The sequence below is a fragment of the Euprymna scolopes genome, chromosome 1 (genome assembly GCF_053919585.1).
Source record: "Euprymna scolopes isolate OS-2025 chromosome 1, ASM5391958v1, whole genome shotgun sequence".
NCBI classification, from domain to species: domain Eukaryota; kingdom Metazoa; phylum Mollusca; class Cephalopoda; order Sepiida; family Sepiolidae; genus Euprymna; species Euprymna scolopes.
Genome location: NC_136482.1, coordinates 34,233,312 through 34,254,829, shown reverse-complemented (window position 1 = coordinate 34,254,829; position 21,518 = coordinate 34,233,312). Strand labels below are relative to the sequence as shown.

The following is a 21,518-nucleotide window of genomic DNA, read 5'->3' as shown; positions in this document are numbered from 1 at the left end:
TAAAAATCCGAAGCATAGATAATTTATTACTCAAAATATATAAATGGCGTCCATTTGGAAAGTAAGATAAAGTATTTTCTGAAAAGAAAACAACCAAATTATATTTTATTAAACACACACACACACACACACACACACACACACACACACACATATATATATATATATATATATATATATATATATATATATATATATATATATACATCACCTTTTACACGATCCATAAGGCACTGACTGTTCAGAATGAAATCTTGATTTTCTAATAGAAAACTATCGATGTTTAAATTTTAGAATCTAACCTTCACATTATTATTATACTAACCTACCCTACCTGTCGCTGCCCTGGAGTGCAGATTTTTGTGAGGAGTTAGTATAAGCAGACACTTATGAAATAAATCTCTATCATTTAAATAACATTTTTAACATAAAAGTAACGTGCTTGTTTGATTTAGTCTAATAAAAACAAATAATATAAATGTATTGACCCGGCTTTTGTCCTGTGACGAGTTTATAGAAAGACAATTCTAAACATAGTTATGTTAAAAGTATTTTAGGTGTATGTACTTCATTTTTTAAAAGATCGTTTAACTTTTACAATATTTTTTCCAATTTAAATACATAAATCCTAGCCGGATAAAGTATTTTGTGAAAGAAATTAACTCAAAGTACATTCGAGGGGGATGGAATCAACAAAGAAGAGGCAGGTGGTAGTTGTTATATGTTGCCTACTGTATCAATGGAGAAGAAAATGTAGGATTGCCGCCTTCGTAATGCATGGCCCCCTTTACATATTGTGCACGCGCTTTTCAATAACAAAAAGAAACTGCGACGTAGTCGTTAGATTTTACATAGGTTGCATTCATATCCATATAAATAGAGCAAAACTTGATGCGTTGGGAAATCAGCAAGTTCAAATTTTTAACACCTAAAAGAGAAGATTGGAGGTGAGATGAGTCCTTATTTGTTGCGAGAAGGGGAGATTATGGAATCAGGAATTATGAGATTAATCAAAGCTGCGATAACATCTTTTAGTAAAGTTGTTGTTGTTGTTGTTCATGGTGGTGGAGTTGTGTGAGCATCATAAATTCATTTATTCATTTCGTTTTAATCAGATATTCTATTGTTGGCATTTGTTTCTCCGATATCTTTCTAATTAGAATACTTTCTAGAAAGACATCGACTACTTACGCGAGGGACCACGTTTAGATTGCCAACATCTCTATGTGAAAGTGTATCTATGGAACGAATTTGATTCGAACTTGGTACACTGAGATTGCCGGCTGTGTCGTAAATCACTTAGACACTGTCACCTCCCAGGTAATGTTGCCAAGTAGATGAAACAAGTGAAATTGGTGATTAAGCTACAGAAAGTGAAAACTGTTGATGCCTCAACTACGTCATGCACGCAAATCTCTCGATACTTATTCAGCATAAATAAAACAATTAAATTTCACATACACACAAAAATGAAATTAGAAAAAGGCCAGAAAGCTCCAACTTTCAAGTGCTAAAAATACATTGCTTCGTCAAAATTAAACACAAATTAAAAAGTTTGGAAACTACTGTTATGCATTCATTATATTCTTCATTTATTGTTATCGCTTTGCTATTTTTTTTTACATATATTATTCCTTCATTCTCGAAATTTTCTTATTCACGCACTACTTCATGAGTGTCTTACGCCTAAACATATCGCATGATTAAGCTAACTATAGAACTCTGATTCACGTGGCGTTATATAAACAGAAAATGTAGAAGAGCTGTATTCCTTTCTCTAGATTTCCTCCCACATATCAAAATATAAAAACGCTTGTCTGGCGTCGAAAAAAGCATTTCTTAGAAAAGTATACATTAACTAATTTACGAAAGAGACAATACCCTGATTAACAAAAAGTGTCCATACCCACAAAAAAAAAAAAAAGTTCGTCCACCACAGAATATAAAAAAACAAAAACAAAACAGAATCAGTTAAAAAATTCATGTCGAAAATTGAAAATTCTTCCAGTATGGCTCCTGTCCTCTTATCGCCAGCTAAAATACCAGAACTTTTAAAACAACTCGAAGACTTCAGAGACCAGTCTTTTCAAGTTAGTTGTTGTTGTTGTTGTTGTTGTTGTTGTTGTTGTTGTTATTATTATTATTATTATTATTATTATTATTATTATTATTAATGTTATTATTATTATTATTATTATTATTATTGTTGTTGTTGTTATTATTATTATTATTATTATTATTATTATTATTAATGTTATTATTATTATTATTATTATTATTATTATTATAATTATTATTATTATTATTATTATTATTAATGTTATTATTATTATTATTATTATTATTATTAATGTTATTATTATTATTATTATTATTAATGTTATTATTAATGTTATTATTATTATTATTATTATTATTATTGTTATTATTATTATTATTATTATTATTTTTATTATTATTATTATTATTATTATTATTAATGTTATTATTATTATTATTATTATTATTAATGTTATTATTATTATTATTAATGTTATTATTATTATTATTATTATTATTATTAATGTTATTATTAATGTTATTATTATTATTATTATTATTAATGTTATTATTATTATTATTATTATTATTATTATTATGATTATGATTATTATTATTATTATTATTATTATTATTATTATTATTATTATTATTATTATTCACTAGTTCTCACACATGTTATCATTAAAGATTACTCACTGGCAATAATCTGTGGTATTCTCTGCAGTATGGATGATAACGACATAATTCCAATCCCTCCTCTTTTTTTTCCGATAACATTTGTAAATGAATTGTGTTTTCGCAATAGCAGTTTACCATTGAGTTCTCGTTAGCAATGACCATTGGTCTTCACTGAAATTTGGGAAGCAATAATCCTCTACGAGATCTTAGTCCTCTTCGCACTTATCCAGTGGAGGTCTGGTTCGTGCTTTCTCTTTTCTGTCTTTCAACTCATAATGTCCCATCACTACTATTTCGTGTGGTGCCAGTTGATTTCGACAATATATAATTGGTGGGGGGGTAGTTCCTAACTTTCATCATGAGATTCCAAGACGACATATCCGTGTCACTACAACAATTACCTCACAAAGAAAGAATGAACGTCTGCAAACTGATAACAATCATATCCAACACATTTCCAGCATTTTGAGAGCCCACCCGCTCTTGATGCTGCCACTGTCTTTGAAGGTCATGCATTTATTTCGAACGAATCAGATGACTTTTGACGACATTTTACCCCCCAATATATTTCTTGTGAGAATACTTCCTAGAAAAATATCGGGTACTTACGGAACAGACCACGTTAATAATGCTAAGTAAAAGCGTTTCTGTGGAACGAACTAGATCCGAACTTGGCACACACATGTTTCCAGTCAGAGTCGTTAACCACATCCAGTCTATTGGTTTTGCATTTTCTTTTTCAATTTTCACCCCAAACAAGGCCCAGTGCCACTTTGAAGTAAGGGGCTACTATCAGGGACATAATTTGCAGAGGCATTATGAAGGGAGATGAGTAGAAAAATGTTTGTTCACATTACACTTGAACTTCTGCATATCAGTACAGTTGGAAAAGCAGAATCCCGGAAGGGAGTTCCAAAGACCTGCATTTCTGGGGAAGAAACTATTGGAGTAAAAGGCTTTCTTGCACCTCTACTAGGGATCTCTACTGTAAAGGGGCGAGACTTAGTTGCTTGTCGGGTTTGTTGGGTTTGTCGGGGGTAGTTACGTCGAGGAGGTACAAATGTTTGCAGTTCGTCAGAGCATTCACCATTAATGTATTTGTAGAACAGGCAGAGGCATGCAATATCTCGTCGATGGGACAGAGGCTGTAGCCTATATGACAGTTCAAGACCTATCAGGTTGGCGACTCTCTTTTGAACCGTGTCCAGAAGTGAGAGACAAGCAGCAGATGCACCAGCCCAGATGTGACAACAGTACTCCATACATGGGCGAATGGTGGCCTTATAGAGGTACAAGATACTTTCAGGCGTAAGTAGTTTTCTAGCACGGTAGAGTGAGCCAGCCTTCTTTGCAGCAGCCTTGCCAATGCTCTCAATGTATCTATTCCAGTTCATGTTCCCTGTAAACATTAGGCTGAGGAGTTTAAAAGAAGTACTTTTAAGCAATGTGTTCCTGGCCATTGCTATTGGTGGTAGAGAATGTTTCTTGTAGTTATTGAAGGAAACAAGCTTAGTCTTGGCAACATTGAATGTGACCATCCATTTTTGTCCCCATTCCACTACAGATTGGAGGTCATCCTCTAGTGTTTCTGCCATTTGCTTAGATATGTGTTAATTTGTTTTTCCCTCATATCTGTTATAAAGAGTGGTGTCATGGGTAAATATACCCATCTCCGAAACAATTTTATCAGGGAGGTCATTTATGAATATCAGGAATAATAGAGGTCCAAGGATAGATCCCTGAGGTACTCTCGCATTTATGTCATATTGTTTAGATGTACGACCGTCGAGGACAACTTGGCTTTTTCTCTTACTTAAAAAGGATTTAATTACATTATGTATTCTTCCAGTGATACCATGTGATCTAATTTTCTTTAGAAGACCATCGTGCCATACCCTGTCAAAAGCCTTAGATATATCAAGGGTTACCGCTCTACCCTCCCCTGTTTTGTCCAGCGAACGGTATATATGTTCAGAGACTACAGTTAAGATATCTGCTGTTGAACGGGCTTGCCTGAATTCATATTGTTTGTCGGTCAGGAATTTAGCCGCTGTTAGATGCTAGACTAAGGCTTGATTAACTAAGGACTCAAATATTTTGGCGAAAAGCGAGAGGAGGCTAATGGGGCGACAATTTAGTGGGTCAGTTCTTTCACCATAATTCTTGAAGACTGGTACCACAGAAGCGGTTTTCCAGCAGTCGGGAAAGCAAGATTCGTTAAGGCATTTATTGTAAAGTTTGGAGAGAACTGGAGCAACCTCGGCGGAGCATTTTTTTAATAGCACAGCCGGGATGAGATCTGGTCCACATGCTTTTGAGGTGTCTAGGTTCTTTATAATAGCATATACCTGAGAAGGGGTGATTTTCAAATCGTCTAGTGTGGTGTCTGTCCGCAAAGGAAAGTCAGGGAGGGAGTGGTGTGCCGGGTCCAGTGTGGAGTTTGAGGCAAACCGACAGGCAAGCAGATTAGCCTTGTCAGTTGCCGTGCGTGCAACCTCATGATTGTTTGTTAGTGGGGGAATAATTAACAGTCCATTATTTATATGTTGTAGATTTTCCAAAAATCACGGGTTCCTAATTTCTGTGTTTCGATGCGTTTTCTGGTGGTTTCAGAGTAATCTGTCTTAGCTGTTGCTATCACTCTCTTACAGTTATTTCTAGCTCCTATATACTTCTGTTTATTTGAGATGAACTTATGTCGGTTGAATCTGCGGAACGCATGCTGCCTTTGACAAATGGCAGCTGCACAAGCAGAAGTAAACCATCGGGGAGAGTGGAGTTTGCTATAGAATTTCCGCGCGGGAACATGTGCTTCAATTGCAGTTTTGAACCATTCAGTGGTCTCATTTGCACACTGTTCCGCTGGAAGAGAAAAGATATTTTTCTATGGGGTATCACTGATGAGTTCCCCGATGGCTTCCCAGTCAGCCTTTTTGTAATACCTCGTTGTTTTGAGTAGTGGGTCTGCAGTTTTAAGGCGAGAATTTAGGGTGATTTCTACCATTATCACAGCGTGATCAGCATTCCCGAGTGGGCTGTGGGCATTTGTTGTATAATCATCGGGAACCGTTGTCAGAAAGAGATCTGGAAGTGAGGCATGTTGATCTTGCTGGTCTGGGAAACGTGTCGGAAATGTAACCGTCTGAGATAGGGAATGGGATATAGAGAAGCTATGTGTTGTGCTACAAGCTACGTGTGTGTAATTAGAGAATCCTAGCCAGTTACTGTGGTGGACATTGAAGTCACCAAATGCATATACTTGTGCGCTAGTATCAAGGGAGAGTGCTATATCTATGCTGTCAGAGACTTTGTTTATTAGGGTACAGTTCTGGGTTGAGAGAGAGAGAGAGAGAGAGAGAGAAAGAGAGAGAGAGAGAGAGAGAGAGAGAGAGAGAGAGAGAAAAGTAGCTAATATGTTGCATATTTAGTCTGAAGCACATATAAAGGCCTGGTCGTCTGATTCTAGTTTTATTTCTCTAGTCAGGGGAAGGGTGTTACGAATATAGACTCCAAGCCCATGCATATTTCTGTCCGAGTCCGGGTTGTTTTTAAGTAAAATTATAGATTGTCTATATTTTTCCACTGTGTATCACACAAACTGTTTACAAAACTTTCATTTTCTTTTTTTTTTGAAGCACATGTGTTCTTTATTTTTTTTACGCACTCCCATCTTAATTGTGTGTTTATCTTTATTATAACCGCGTTTACTTTAACACGTGTACATTTTAACATTCTCGGAAAATTAGAAAAACCATTCCTAACAGGAGAAGGAGGATGGCTTGTAAGAAAAAAAAATACAGCGACAATCATTAGGGCTATTAGAATATAGCAGTCTGATTCACGTGACGCTATAGAAACGTAAAATGTAGAAGAGATGTAATTCCTTTCTCTTGGTTTCCTCTCACATATGAAAATAGAAAAACGTTTGTCTAGCGTCGAAAAAATTATTTCTTCTAAAATGTGTACATTGCCTGCATTACAAAAGTGACAATACTCTGATGAACAAATGTGTCCAGACTTAAATAAACAAGTGCCCATATCTAGATGAACAAAAAGTGTATACCTTCGCGAACGAACGAGACTATACATCAATGAACAAAAATAATCGTTCGTCCACAACAAAAAATTAAAAAAAAAGGAAGCAGAATCAGTTTAAAAATTCATGGCGAAAATTGAAAATTCTTTTAAATTAAGTTGAAAATTCTTCCAATACTAGCGTCGGTGCCGGTGTCACCCGTGGGTGTGGAGGAGTGTGTTAAGCAAAAAAAAAAAAAAAAAACGTGGTAGTAGGCAGACAGGCTCGAACGCATTACGCAAAGGCGGAAGATAAAGGGGTACCCCCCCCAAAAAAAAAAACACCTGACGTCCTTCCGCTACTCAAAAAAAAAAAAAAAATACCGACGTAAAAAAAAAACAAAACAAAAAACAAAACAAAAAAAAACAAACAAAAAAAAACAAAAACAAGCGACCCTCCCTGTAGAAAGCTGCCCAGTTTAGATGAAGGAATAAATGTTTTAACCAATTTTTCGATATTTATCGTCTAAAGGGTTGAGCTTCAAAACGATACCAATCTTGTGAAAATTCGTCGCCTCTGTCGAAAGTTTTAGACATACATACATACATACTGTTGTGGTGGCACACATTCATTTGCATATGTGGATAGTAATTACACATAAATAGGAAGACTCAGTTAGTCTGAGTGTGTGTTCACCAGAAGCCACCGAAGGCCGCCGAGAGCAGATATGTTTCTCCAGCAAAGACTCTCTTATTTGACACTATTATGTAAATATCCTGTAAATATACCTTTTCCTTATACACTTCTTATTTGATCTACCTTTGTTTGTTGTCGTCATTTGTATTGCTTTCTACGTTACTTGTTTCAACCTGCAAACTTAAAAGTGACGACGAGGATGAACGTCAAATATAACAGTTTGACGAAGAAATGGAAAGAACTCACTAAAAAAAAGTACAACGCAACGGTTGACCTTTCTAAGGAATACAAGTTTTGCCGAACGAAATAGTCGTAAAAACGGATTTTACGCTAAAGAGAAGTTCGACTCAAGCGGAAAAAATGAATAATTCAGCGAACATTGGAAAACTGTAAAATATTTTCCTCGCGAAGTACAATACTAAAAGAAAGAAACGGTTGTTTCCCAAATTTCAAGAACAAAAACTACATTCAGGTAAAAAAAAAAAAAGCGACGATTTACGCCGTTTCCCGTGGAATCCATCTTAAAAAATAAAAATAACAAACTGTAAAAGTGAATTTTTGTAAAACGACAAACAGATTCGTATTAGGAAATTACAAAGAACAGATTCGTATTACTAAATTACAAGGAAGTAATATACGAAGAAAAAATGTTCACTAGTGGATTTCCTAAATTGCTGTAAATACCAACTAAAGACTTTTTGGTAAACCAAATTTTTCCCTTCGATATTTAAAAATATAAATAAATAAAAAATACCACAGTTAAACAAAAATCAAGGAAATATTTTTTTTTTAAACTAAAGTTGTCACTGGATAACGGATATAAGACAGTAAAACGTCACGTACAAAAAAAAAAAAAAAAGAAATGGAAGATTTATCTAGAATGTTAATGCAATTTTTGCAGACGCAACAAAAGGCGCAATCCGAGCTAAATGCACGTAAAGAGGAGAAATTATTGAAATGGCAAATGGAACAAGAAGAAAGGCAGAAGAAATTACAATTTGAACAAGAAGAAAGGCAGAAGAAATTACAACTTGAACAAGAAGAAAGGCAGAAGAAATTACAACTTTAACAAGAAGAAAGGCAGAAGAAATTACAATTTGAATATGAAGAAAGGCAAAATGAACGTTTTGCTAAAACACTGGAACTATTAATGACTAATCGAGAAAATGTCGACAGTACTAATTTTTCGCATACAACTATATTTAATAGCATGGACAGATTTAATTATACGAGAATGTCTTTCAACTGGACTGCAAAAGTTGGCCAAATAGCCAGAAAGTGAGCCTTTTACTCAGGAAGTTGGGTGTAAGAGAACACAGCAAGTTCGTAGATTATATACTACCTAAAAATACACGGAATTAGATTTCATAGAAGCTGTAAAATTACTAAAATAATTATTGTATCCGAACATATCCCTTTTTCATAAGAGATGGTTGTGTATGAATCTAAGGAAGATGGACAACCAAGATTATTTGACATACGCATCAGTTGTCAATAAAAACTGTGATAATTTTAAGCTAGCGGAACTAACAGTAGAAGATTTCAAATGCCTAATCTTCGCACAAAGGTTAGTCTCCACGAAAAATGCAGAAATACGCAGACGAGTGTTGTCTAAGCTGGAATCTGAGCAAGATTTAACACTTCAGAAATTAGCAGAGGATTGTGAAAGGGCCATTACACTAAAAAAAGGATTAAAAAAAGATAGAAGAATCCGGAGTGACATATGTAAGAAAGGTTAGAAAACCATACACACCAACCAAGAACTATACAAATAAAAGCAGTCAAAACTGAACGAGATATTCCAAATATGATAATTATAATTATAGTAAAGAATATAACAAGTCTCTTCCTAGATATAACTGTAAGAGACACGCAGAAAGACATTGGGAATCGGATTGCCCTTATAAGAAGAAAAAATGCTACATTTAAACAAAAGGGGCAGTAGGATGGCAGGCTTGAACCCGTACCGTGAAGGAGGAAAAAAACGTGAAAAAAGCGTGACGTATTTGCTGTTACGACCACTGCTAAACCGGAAGTGACATAGGTCTAAATTAAGGCTAGACAATCGAAAAGAGGGGATTACTTTGGAAATATCGGCGAAAAAAGCGACCCCTCCCTGTAGAAAAGTGCCCAGCTGATGGTGAAGAAATTAATGGGTTTAGCGAATTTTTCGGTATTTGTCTGAAGGGTCGAGATTCAAAACGATACTGATCTTGTGAAAATCCGTCGCCTTTGTCGAAAGTTTTAGGCATACATGCAAACATACATACATAGATTTATATATTTATAGCTCAAGATGTTCGACCCAAACCGATTAAAAAGCTTGGCCTCTCTCTGAATACCCTTTATATAAAATTTCAAATGTTTGGACCAAAAATTGTCTGAGTAATTTGATAGACACCGCAGAGGTCAATTTTTTAAAAAATTTGACCTCTTTTATGACCCTTTAACATTTATTGTTTTGGGCTCAAATCAAGTTATTAAGTTAGACCCATGTCAAAGGAACCTATATCTAAAATTTACAGTTTTTCGACGCAAAATTGTCGGAGGAGTTTGGTTGAGTTTTCAAATGTCAAATCGTTGAACTTTAACCCCCTTAACAGCCAAATTTCTGACCGAAAACTGATTACAAAGATTTTTTCAAATCTCAATACCACGTATATCAACTTTCAAGTCTGTACACTGAAAATTGACAGAGTTATTGTGTAGGGAATGTACACAGACACAGGGGTAGACAGACACTTACACCTTTATAGATATTAGCCTGGTTGCCCGGCGTTGCCCGGGTGTTTGAAGGTGTGTGTTGAGCAAAAACAAAAAAAGTGGTAGTAGGAAGGCAGGCTCAACCCCATACCGAGAAGGAGGAAAAGAATGGGGAAAAAACATGACGTCTTTGCTGTTACGACCACCGCCAAACCGGAAGTGGCGTAGGATAAAATTAAGGCTAAACAATCGAAAAGAGGGAATGACTTTCGAAAATATTGGCGAAAAAAGCGACCCCTCCCTGTAGAAAAGTGCCCAGCTGAGGGTGAAGAAATTAATGTGTTTAGCCAATTTTTCGGTATTTGTCGTCTGAAGGGTCGAGCCTCAAAACTATAGTGAAAAATCCGTCGCCTCTGTCGAAAGTTTTAGGCAGACATGCAAACATACATGCATACATTTATATATTGCTAGCTCAAATTTTAGACCCAAACCGATTAAAAAGCTTGGCCTATCTCTGAATACTCTTTATGCAAAATTTCAAATGTTTGGACCAGAAATTGTCTGAGTAATTTGGTAGAGACCGCAGAGGTCAATTTTTTAAAAACTTTGACCCCTATTATGACCCCTTAACATTTATTGTTTGGGCTCAAATCAAGTTATTAAGTTAGATCCATGTCCAAGGAACCTATATCTAAAATTTTAAGTGTTTCGACCCGAAATTGGCAGAGGAGTTTGGTAGAGCTCTCAAAGGTCAAGTCGTTGAACTTTAACCCCTTAACAGCCAAATTTCTTCCCGAAAACCGATTACAAAGATTTTCCCAAATCTCAATATCCTGTATATCCAATTTCTAGTCTATAGACTGAAAATTGACAAAGTTATTGCGTAGGGAAATTTACACATAGAGACACATACACAGCCAGACATTTTCACTTGTATTTATATATCTATAAAACAATGCAATTAAAAAAATGTGTGAGAAACCTACACCGCTGTTATGCATTCATTTTACTTGCACTTTATTGTTATCAGTGAGTTATTTTTATTAACGTATATTATTAATTTTCGCAATTTTCTCATTCACGCACTAGTTCATGGCAATCACACGCCTTAACATATTGCACTAAGTGTTGACTAAAATCATTAGAGCTATTAGGATATAGCAATCTGGTTCACGTGCGGTTATAGAAACGTAAAATGTAGAAGAGATGTTAGTCCTTTTTGTACATTTCCTCTAACATAAAATTAGAAAAACGTTTGTCTGGCGTCGAGAAAACCATTTCTTCTAAAAAGTGTACATTGACTGCTTTACAAAAGTGGCAACAGTCCGAAGAACAAAAAGTGTCTATACTTAAATTAACAAAAAGTATCCATACCAAAAAAACAAAACAAAAAGTGTCCATACATAAATGAACAAAAAGTGTCCATACCTAGATAAAGAAAATTGATAATACTCTGATCAACAAAAGTGTCCAAAGCTAAATAAACAAAAAGTATCCACACCTACATAAACAAAAAGTGTCCAAGCCTAAATAAACAAAAACTGTCCATACCTAGATGAACAAAATGTTTCAAAACCTACATGAACAAACGTGGCTATACATCGAATAACACAAGTAAACCTTCGTCTAGCACAGAAATTAAAAAAACAAAAAAGAAACAGAAGCAGTTTAAAAATTCATGTCGAAAATTGAAAGTTCTTTGACATCCAGTTGAAAATTCTTCTAATTTGGCTCCTGTCCTCTTAGCGTCAGCTTTAATATCAGAACTGAAAAAGAAAAAAAACTTCGAAGATTTCAGAGACCAGGTCAGGTTAGTTTTATTGTTATTATTATTTGGCTTTGGAGATAAGGCGTATACACGGGGTTAAAACACAAATAATCCCGATCGTAGTAGGTACGATGGGAGTAGTAACAAGTCGCCTGAAAGGACAATTGAAAATCTACGCATCCCCAATGTTTTAGGCGGCCTTCAGACTTTTGCTATTATAGATACCACCAACATCCTTAGGAAACCCCTTGATCTTTGAAGTTCCTCGTTTGGAGCCGGGATTGAGGGAAATCCTCTGGAAATGAATCCCATCCCTTCCCAGGGAAACGTTGATAAACGAAATCAGAATTATTATTATTATTATTATTATTATTATTATTGGCTCACATGGCGCTTTCACACAAGTCACCAAACGATCTGATTGGAAACCTGTGGTATTCTCTGGAAGCTGAGTGACAACAAGTCTCTCCAGACGTCCAGCTCTCTTCACCTCCTTCGATAGCATTTGCAAATGAATTTGTATCATCGCAACAGCAACTTACCATTGATTTCTCGCTGGTAGTGGCTATTGGTTTATACTGGAATTTGAGTGGCACCCAGCCTCCCCAAGGTCCCAGGTATCTTTGCGCTTGTCCAGCCGAGGTTTGGCTAGCGCTCGCTCCTCGGTCTTTCAATCCTTCTTGACCCTTCTCGGCCCTTTGGTATCACTTTTATATTGGTGAGAACGGTGATGAAACAATGGGGGTACATGATGGGGGTGTAGAACTTGTAGATATGCAGCTTCTGTGTTCTTCATTCCCTGTAACGCTTATTCGTATTATTCTCCGCATTCAAGGGTTTTCTTTAATATTTCAGTCGTTTTCATTATCGTTAGTCGTTGTACTTTTGCAGTTATTCCTCTGATTCCAATTTCTGACATTCTTTTTTCGAAGTTTTTCGGAATTGTTCCTTGTGCTCCTACTATTATCGGTACTATTTTGATTTTCTTCATCATTCAAATCCTCTTTAACTATCTGACTAGCTCTGTGTATTTGCTTCGTTTCTCCTTTTCTTTCATACTCACCCTGTGGTCAGCTGGGACAGCAAAGTCTACGATTTGACAGGATTTTCCTTTCTTGTAAATTATTACGACATCTGGTCTTCTTGCTTGGATGGGTTTGTTCGTCTTTATGTCCATGTCCTATAGGATTTTGTGGTTCTCGTTTTCGAGTGCTGTTGCGGGTTTATGCTTGTACCATTTGTCTGTACGCTCAAAATGCAATCGTTTGCACAATTCCCAGTATACCACTATCCGCCGGTCACTGAGGTGTGACCGGCAGACGTGTTATAGTCAATGTCTTAAAGCGGTCTCGGGAAGATACGAAGATGGGCCAGTCATTAGGGTCTGTGTAGCAAGAAGAAAATCATACCTGAGATGTTGGATCTGGGTGTGGCTCCTTTCTTTTCTCAAGATGATCTCTTCACCCTGGTGGCATTCTGGTGGGAATCTTCATCTCTTTGTCCTCAGGGCCGCCTTTCGACTTAAGACATGTATGGAGACATTTATGAAGGCATTCATGGCAGACACAATAAAAACGACACGCGACACAATTGTAATATATATAAAGCATAACTATTTTATTGTATAAAATATATATTACAAAATATGCGCCTTCACTTCATGGTGGTCGTGCAGGAAAGAGAAAGAGCTCTAGGAAAGGGAATTATTGGAAGGCGCTTTTTTGTATCTCTACGCACATGGCCAAATAACCACCCGGTCATGCTGCGGAGTTTGTTAGAAACAGTGCTACAAAGAAATAGTACCACATCCCTCCCTATGCAATCCGAAATTTATGAGTATTCATAAATTTCGGAAGTCCCTAATTTTCCGTGAATGGTGCGTCAACCGGCCGTCAGCAATCAATGTCCCCATGCTGTACGTTCCATTAGGAACTCAGTGAAGCAAGTTATCTTTTTACACCAGGCACCTGGTAAACTGGTATACTGCTTCAAATACCAGAGAGGGTAATCATCCTCGCCCTCCATCGAGGCAATGACCTCATGATTTCAGTTACTGGATTTACACTTTCTTAAGCAACTAGTATAATATTTTTTAACAAAGCTGGATTTTACGTGAGTTCATCACGCCGACCTATACGTATTTGACTAAGCCGGATTCTACGTGAATTTATCACGCCGACCTATACGTATTTCACTAAGCCGGATTTTACGTGAGTTTATCACGCCGACCTATACGTATTTCACTAAGCCGGATTCTACGTGAGTTTATCACGCCGACCTATACGTATTTTTAATTTAGTCTGCATAACATTATTTCCGTAACTGGATTTACGCTCCCTTCAGCAACCAGTATAATGTATTTTAACCAAGTCGGAGTTACGTGACCTCATCACGCCGACCTATATGTATTTCAAGTTATTACTTCAGTTACTGGACTTACGCTCTCTTCAGCAACCAGTATAATGTGTTTTAAATAAGTCGGGATTACGTGACCCCATCACGCCGACCTATATGGATTTAGTAAAACCTCGGTCTTCAGAGGTTCTAATCCAATTTAATTCTGTTAAAGCAAGGAGTCTGCCGCCGAACGACCAATAAAAACTATCCACCACTGAATATTTATTAATTATATAAAGAATTAATTAAGAAGGGCACTCAACCTTCATGAGTTAGAATACTCAATTAGGGCAAAAAAATTTCAAAAAATAAACAATTCAAAAACCTGGTATACATTAAATCAATGAAATAGGGTGTAAACAATTTTTTCTTAAAAAAGAAAACATTTTTAAAATAATCATTTCAAAGCACCTCGGTCACAATTAGAATCTGTTTACACAATGCAAACGCATTTCAGTTATTACACTCATCATTAACTTTTTTCCAAATTTCAGGGTACATTTAAAAAGTATGTGTATTTTTTCAAAACTTGATTTACAAAAGATCATTAAAATTTCATTCCAAAATTTAAAAATTATTTCAAGTATTTTTGTTCATCGTTAAAATACATTTTTCCTTCTCAAGGGGCCATTAAAATTTCCGAATTTATGTTAGTTAACTTCTTTTTAAAGTAATTCATTTATTATTTTAAAAAACAATCTTCTCAAAAGGTCATAAACTTCGAATAGACTCATTTTTCGTAATACAATGAAATTCAAAAAATTATTCCAAACATTTGGTTCATTATTAAAATTAATCTTCCAAAAGATCATAGAAAATTCATTTTGAATCAATTTACCCTTCACAATGAGATTCGGAGACATCACATTTTTTTTCATTTCATAATTATTGTTTTTAAAATTCAGTGTACATTTAAAGTTATTTAATTGATTCTTAAAAATCATTTCTTCTTATAGACCATTTTCAAGGTCATCTCGAATTCAGAAACTTTTCACGTTAATTAACTTTTTTTTCAAAGTAATTAGTTTATTATTTAAAAGCAACTCTTTTCCTAAACTCACTCACAAGGATTATTTCGAATTAATAAACTCCCGCCACACTTGGGAGTTACATTAGTTAACGACCAGTTCCGTATAATTAACAGCTCGAAAAAATTAAAGTTTCAATTAAAGAGAGATCTTTCTAGACTGCGGAAATCTTTTTTCTTCTTAAGAATTAATTCAATTTTACGTATATACTCCTCAGTCAATATTTCAGGGACCTCTATCATACGGTCCAATTTTAAATAAACCTTCAATTAAAGAATTCGCTCGAATAATTCTTCCTTAAAAATCATCTAGAATTCAGGAAAATTTCTTTCGTTAGTCAAATAATATTTCCTTAGAAATCATAAAAAAATTCAGAGAATATTCGAAATGTAATAGCATAATTTTTCTTAAAAAAAACTATGAAAATTTCAGAGAACTCTTGAAAAAATTAACGTAATCATGTAACAGTTGGCTTTTGCAAACACTCAAAGATGTCAAAAAAGTACTTTAAGTGCTGTTTGAATAATTGTCTCTGTTTTTATTTTTAATAAAAAAACAATTGAAGACATCATTTAATGTAATTTAACGAAGTATAAATACTTTTGTTCTTTAAACTTGGTAGAAAAATTTTTAAAACTCCAAGCTAATTCGTTATTATATGCCCTCCTGCAATCAGCCATGGGGGTTTAGCTATATAATCATTAAAACGCAAGAGTAAAGAGAGAGAGAGAGAGAATGAGGGGGAAAGAAGGGGATAGAGACAGAGCGATGCCATTACACACCCCACCACTCTCATAACACTATTACGTAATCACGCAAAAAAAATCTTCGATTTTAAAAGTCACTTTCTCGTCCCAAAAAAGCTTGCAGAGGGTGAAAGAATGGTAGACAACACGAGAGGTGGAGAAAGAGAGGAAGAGAAACAGAGGCAGGTCGCATTGTTCTACCACTCATCCCTCAACACCCTCACAAACACCATAATGAGGTTATCTTCGCTTATCTTTCCCATGTGCGGTCATTGTTTTAAACAAATGAGTGACAGGTAGACTTAACATTTCTACGAGTTAAAAAAAAAAAATAGCAAAATAGAAAAACAATCTTATTTTGAACAATTTTGTAAAATCCATTCTCACACAAAACTTTCATATTATCTAACCCCAATTTTTATTCCAGTAACATTTTCTTCCTTTTTTTTAAACAGACAAAACATATCAATAAAAAACATTATCAAATCAAAAAGTCCCCTTATGTTTCAGCGTGAATTGTTACCTAACCTGAAAAAGGACATATCAACTGTTCATGAACACAGTGCTGAAACATAGTTTCATTTTCTCAAATCCAATCTGAAAAAGTCATTAACATTTTACAAGGTTCTTACATTTGCAAAGTCAAAAGCAATTTTTTAAAAAAAGTCCTATATTTTTATAAACCTGAAATAAAGATCAGATAAAAAATGTTAGGTATCCTTTTTTCTTTCCTTTTTTTTCTCTTTTAAATTTATTTTTCAAGCTTCGTGTTTGAAGGATGTTTTTCTTTGTCTTTTCATGTAATAACAAGATTCATAAATATACACACATATAGATATATACCTTGAGAGAGACAGAAAGAGAGAAAGCGTGAGAGAGAAAGAGATATTGCATATACTAGTGACAATTTCTTTTTGTCTCTGTCTTTTTTCCTTTGTGTAGGACACTTTTCTTACTTTTTTTTCGAAGGGTTATTTTCAATACTCTTTTTTTAGAATCGATCTTTTGTTTGCATTTTTTTTTCGTAGGTGCAAAAAATTTTTTTTTCAGGTTGTGAATTTTCTTTTTGAGTGCGTTTTTTTTTGTTTTTTTGCGCGTGTGTACTGGTCTGCCATTTTTTAAAAACATTTTGCCTAAAATATACAGTTTTTTCCGTATTTAAAGACCGTGGACCATTTTTTTTAATCGATTAGTCTAGTGGTCATTATTTTTGGTTGTGCCGTGGGTTTAAGGTTCGAAATTATTTCCATGCTGGAAACAATATATCCTGGTCACGGCACCATTTATACCACTATCAGCCGGTCACTGAGATGTGACCGGCAGACGTGTTATAGTAAATGTCTTAAAGCGGTCTCGGGAAGATACGAAGATGGGCCAGTCATTAGGGTCTGTGTAGCAAGAAGAAAATCATACCTGAGATGTTGGATCTGGGTGTGGCTCCTTTCTTTTCTCAAGATTATCTCTTCACCCTGGTGGCATTCTGGTGGGAATCTTCGTCTCTTTGTCCTCAGGGCCGCCTTTCGACTTAAGACATGTATGGAGACATTTATGAAGGCATTTATGGCAGACACAAGAAAAACGGGACGCAAAACAATTGTAATATATATAAAGCATAACTAACTATTTTATTGTACAAAATATATATTACAAAAATCTTTAACAATAAAAAAAAAACTGGATAATCGGCTTTTCAAAGCTAACTAACCTAACTAGTATTGAGGGAGGGGTGCTCCTCCCACTTACGGAGAGACAGAATATGCGCCTTCACTTCATGGTGGTCGTGCAGGAAGAGAGAGCTCTAGGAAAGGGAATTATTGGAAGGTGTTTCTTTGTATCTCTACGCACATGGCCAAATAACCACCCGGTCATGCTGCGGAGTTTGTTAGAAACAGTGGCACAAAGAAATAGTGCCACACCAGTGCACCGCCCTCCCCACTTTGTCATGCCTGTTTTTGTATTCCTTTTGGGCCAGTTTGCTGCATTCACTTACTATATGGTTTATCGTTTCGTCTCTTTATCCACAGAGTCTGCATTTGCTGTTTTCTTGTGTTTTATCGAGCCTTGCTTTGATATGGTTGGTTCTTATCGAGTTATCTTGTGCTGCAGTTATTAGATATTCAGTTTCTCGGTTTATATGTCCTTTTCGCATCCATGTCCAAGGGTTTTCGTTCTTCTCATCTTTTGTCATGCTTACGAATCTTCCGTGAAGTTGTTTCTCTTCCCATTTCTCTATTCTCGTTTTGTCGTTTGTCTCTCTATTTTCTGTTTTTTTTTCAGTGTCTCTCGCTGCCATAATTATCCTTTTAGTGTTTAGCATTATGTATGTTTCTAGTTTTTTTTTTCGTGTCCTTCACACAGTCTTCTGTAGAGATCAGTCCTCTCCCGCCGTCTTTCCTTTTTACGTAGAGCCTGTCAATATCGTCCTTTGGGTGTAGTGCATTATGCATGGTCATGAGTTTCCTGGTTTTCTGGTCGAGCTGTCTCAGTTCTTCTTTTCTCCACCCTATAAACGGTCCAGAATATCTTACTAGTGATACTGCCCATGTATTTATACCTTTTATTAGGTTTCTGCTATATGATTTCGTTTCCAGGAGTTTTCTTGTTCTCTTGAGGTATTCCTTTCCAATTTTCTCTTTCATTTCTGTTGCTCTGATGGTGTCCGCTTCCAGAATTCCCAAGTATTTATAGTTTTTGTTCTCAGTTTCCACGCTTATAGATTTCGTTCTTTGTTGGTCCTCGACCTTTGGTGTTTTTACTTCTAAGGCTTCAACTTGTGGGGTTGCTCTACGTGCGGTTCCGTTAGGGGATGCTTCTTGTCCAGTTTCATTATTTATTTTTCGCTGAATTTCTGTTAGTTCTAGTTTAGAGAGCCAACCTTTCTTGAGTATCAGTCTTGCTTGGTCCACAATTCCTTGTTCTGTTGCATGTTAGTCACTGAATAGGTCCCATTGTTCTTTCATTCGTTTCCGATAACCTCCATATCTATATTTAGAATGGCTCCTATAATAGCATTCAATTACGAGTCTATTCTCTTTTGTTGTCCATTTCTTTCTTCGTTTTTTTTTTCCTTTTGATGGTTATCATGGCTATGCTGTGTTTGTTCGGTATCATTTTGTTCCCTGAAATTAAAGGACATACTTACCTGTTCAACGTCCATGTTATTCGAGTTTCTGAAACTACAAAGTTGACCAACATTCGCAGGATGACGACCAGGTCCCCCATGCACGCTACCGAAGTAGCACCTTCCGATCATGACACCCAAATCTTTCTTCTGGATCCCATGGTTTGGATTATTTGTAATTGACATTTTTCATGTTTTGGTGTTTGTGGCAACACCGGGCCCATAATTATTCTACTTGTGGTTCTCATGCAGGGATAGTGTAAAGCCTCCATGTATACAAAAGGTATCGCGCACTATCACACATACATATGGGATATGAAAAAAATAATTTAACTAAGTATTCTACTTAGTAAAAGTCGAAAGCAATGCTTAGCCGCTGAAAATGTTGTATGGGAAAAGAAGAGAAAGGACATTTTTCCCGCCGCTTTGGTAGTATTTAATTCCCTCGTTCAAAGACGGGGCAAATTTCTCCGTCAATATCGGTAAAAAGTCTGGTTTCTGTTATAAATTCGACCTAACATTTAACTAAATAATTCGTCTGTAGCCCGTCTGGATATTTTTGCATTCATTTTTAGAGGATTTTCATTATATTTGAATTGACAAGCAGAATTATACGTTTATATCAAAACAAAGACTGCTTTCTGAAATAAATTCGAAGTAACATTTAACAGGTCATCAAAAGCGATTACTCACTGACAATAATCTGTGGTATTCCCTGCAGTATGGGTGACAACAGGTAACGATAGACCTCCAGTTCCTTCACCTTTTTCGATAGTATTTTTCCATGTGTATAACACAAAATGTTATAATAACGTTTGTTCTTTTTTTGCACGGGTGTTTCCTGTTATTGTTACGTAACAAAAACCTAACAGCCAGGCATGGTTCTCCCCCATGGTTCTTCCCTACTGTGTGTCATGAGTAAGTTGCTGGAATCCATATTAAATAAAGAAGTAGTTAACCACCTCAGCAGAAATAATCTTAGTAACATGCAATATGGTTTCCGCTCCGCAAGATCTACAGCAGATGTGCTAACTGTTATATCGCATAGGATTAGTGAATCTCTCGACAAAGGCTTCCATTTCTAGGGCAATTTCTCCTGACATATCGAAGACCTTCAATAAGGTATGGCATAAGGGCCTACTTCACAAGATTTCCAGCTACGGTATCACTGGAAATGTTTTCTCAATTATTAAATCATTTCTCTCTAATAGGCTCATAAGAGTAGTGGTTGATGGGCAGAAATCAGCAGCCCATAGTATTAATGCTGGAGTCTCTCAGGAGTCCATCCTGAGCCCAACTCTTTTCCTGCTCTACGATCTACATCAATGATCTCCCAAAACACAAATCATTCATTGACATCTATGCTGATGACACGACCATCTATGGAAACACATCAAAGGCCGTAAATGACAAAGTCCTCACTTATTCTCTCTCCTCTGATCTTGAGCATGTGGTGCAGTGGGGGAAGAGGTGGCTGGTTACTTTTAATGCATTTTAAACCAAGCTCCTATCTTTACATCGTCAACGCTCTGATCCCCATCTGACATCAATTGAAATGGATGACCCTCGTCTAGGGGAGGCTCCATGCTTTGACAAGCTTCTGGGTTTGACATTTACTCCTGACCTGAAATGGAACACGTACATCACATCAGTTATTAAGAATGCTGGAAGAATGGTGGGATCCTTCTACGCTCCAGAAGATATCTCACTGCTGATGCCATTCTCTATCTATATAAAAGCCAAGTATGTCCAAGGATGGAGTACTGTGCCACACCTGGGCAGGAGATGCTAAAAACAGCCTATCCTGCCTTAACAGAGTACAAAATAGACTTCGTGGCCTAGTGGGGATGCTCTTTTCTCTTCCCTGCAACTTCTCTCTCACAGAAGAGACGTTGCGAGCCTATCTTTGTCTTATCATAATTTCCATGGCAAGTGCTTTTCTGAGCTCCAATCTCTGGTTCCTCCTCGCCAATCTGTCACAATAAAAACCCGTCTAGCTAAAACCACTGTCAAAAGCTTTCCCCACTCTTTATCTATGCCTAAATCAAAACGTAGATTCCATGAACAAAGCTTCTTTCTTAGAAGTGCACGCCTGTGGAACTCTCTTCCGTTTGCCTGTTTCCCACCTGACTACAACTTGGACGTCTTCAAGTCCAACATAAACACATTCCTGATAAACCGCTTCCTTAAGTAAGACACTTTATCAAATCTCCATTACTAACGATTACTACAATATTATCACATTGATTACTATACACGCAATAACCCTTATCCCCGAGTGGCTTCCGGGCCTTGATGAGTGGTGACTGCCATGTAAAAAAAA

The 21,518-nt window shown here is 36.0% G+C and overlaps 1 protein-coding gene across 1 annotated transcript in view; it reads left to right on the top strand.

Annotated features, from left to right (window-relative positions):
• The first annotated feature begins 1,788 nt into the window (after positions 1-1,788).
• Positions 1,789-21,518, top strand: part of LOC145293033 (glycine N-acyltransferase-like protein 3) — a 97,224-nt gene continuing 77,494 nt past the window's right edge. The window contains exon 1 of the mRNA XM_080139376.1: positions 1,789-2,090. Coding sequence (XP_079995502.1) covers positions 1,983-2,090 — 108 coding nt within the window. The 5' untranslated portion in view covers positions 1,789-1,982. The remainder of the gene's footprint in view (positions 2,091-21,518) is intronic.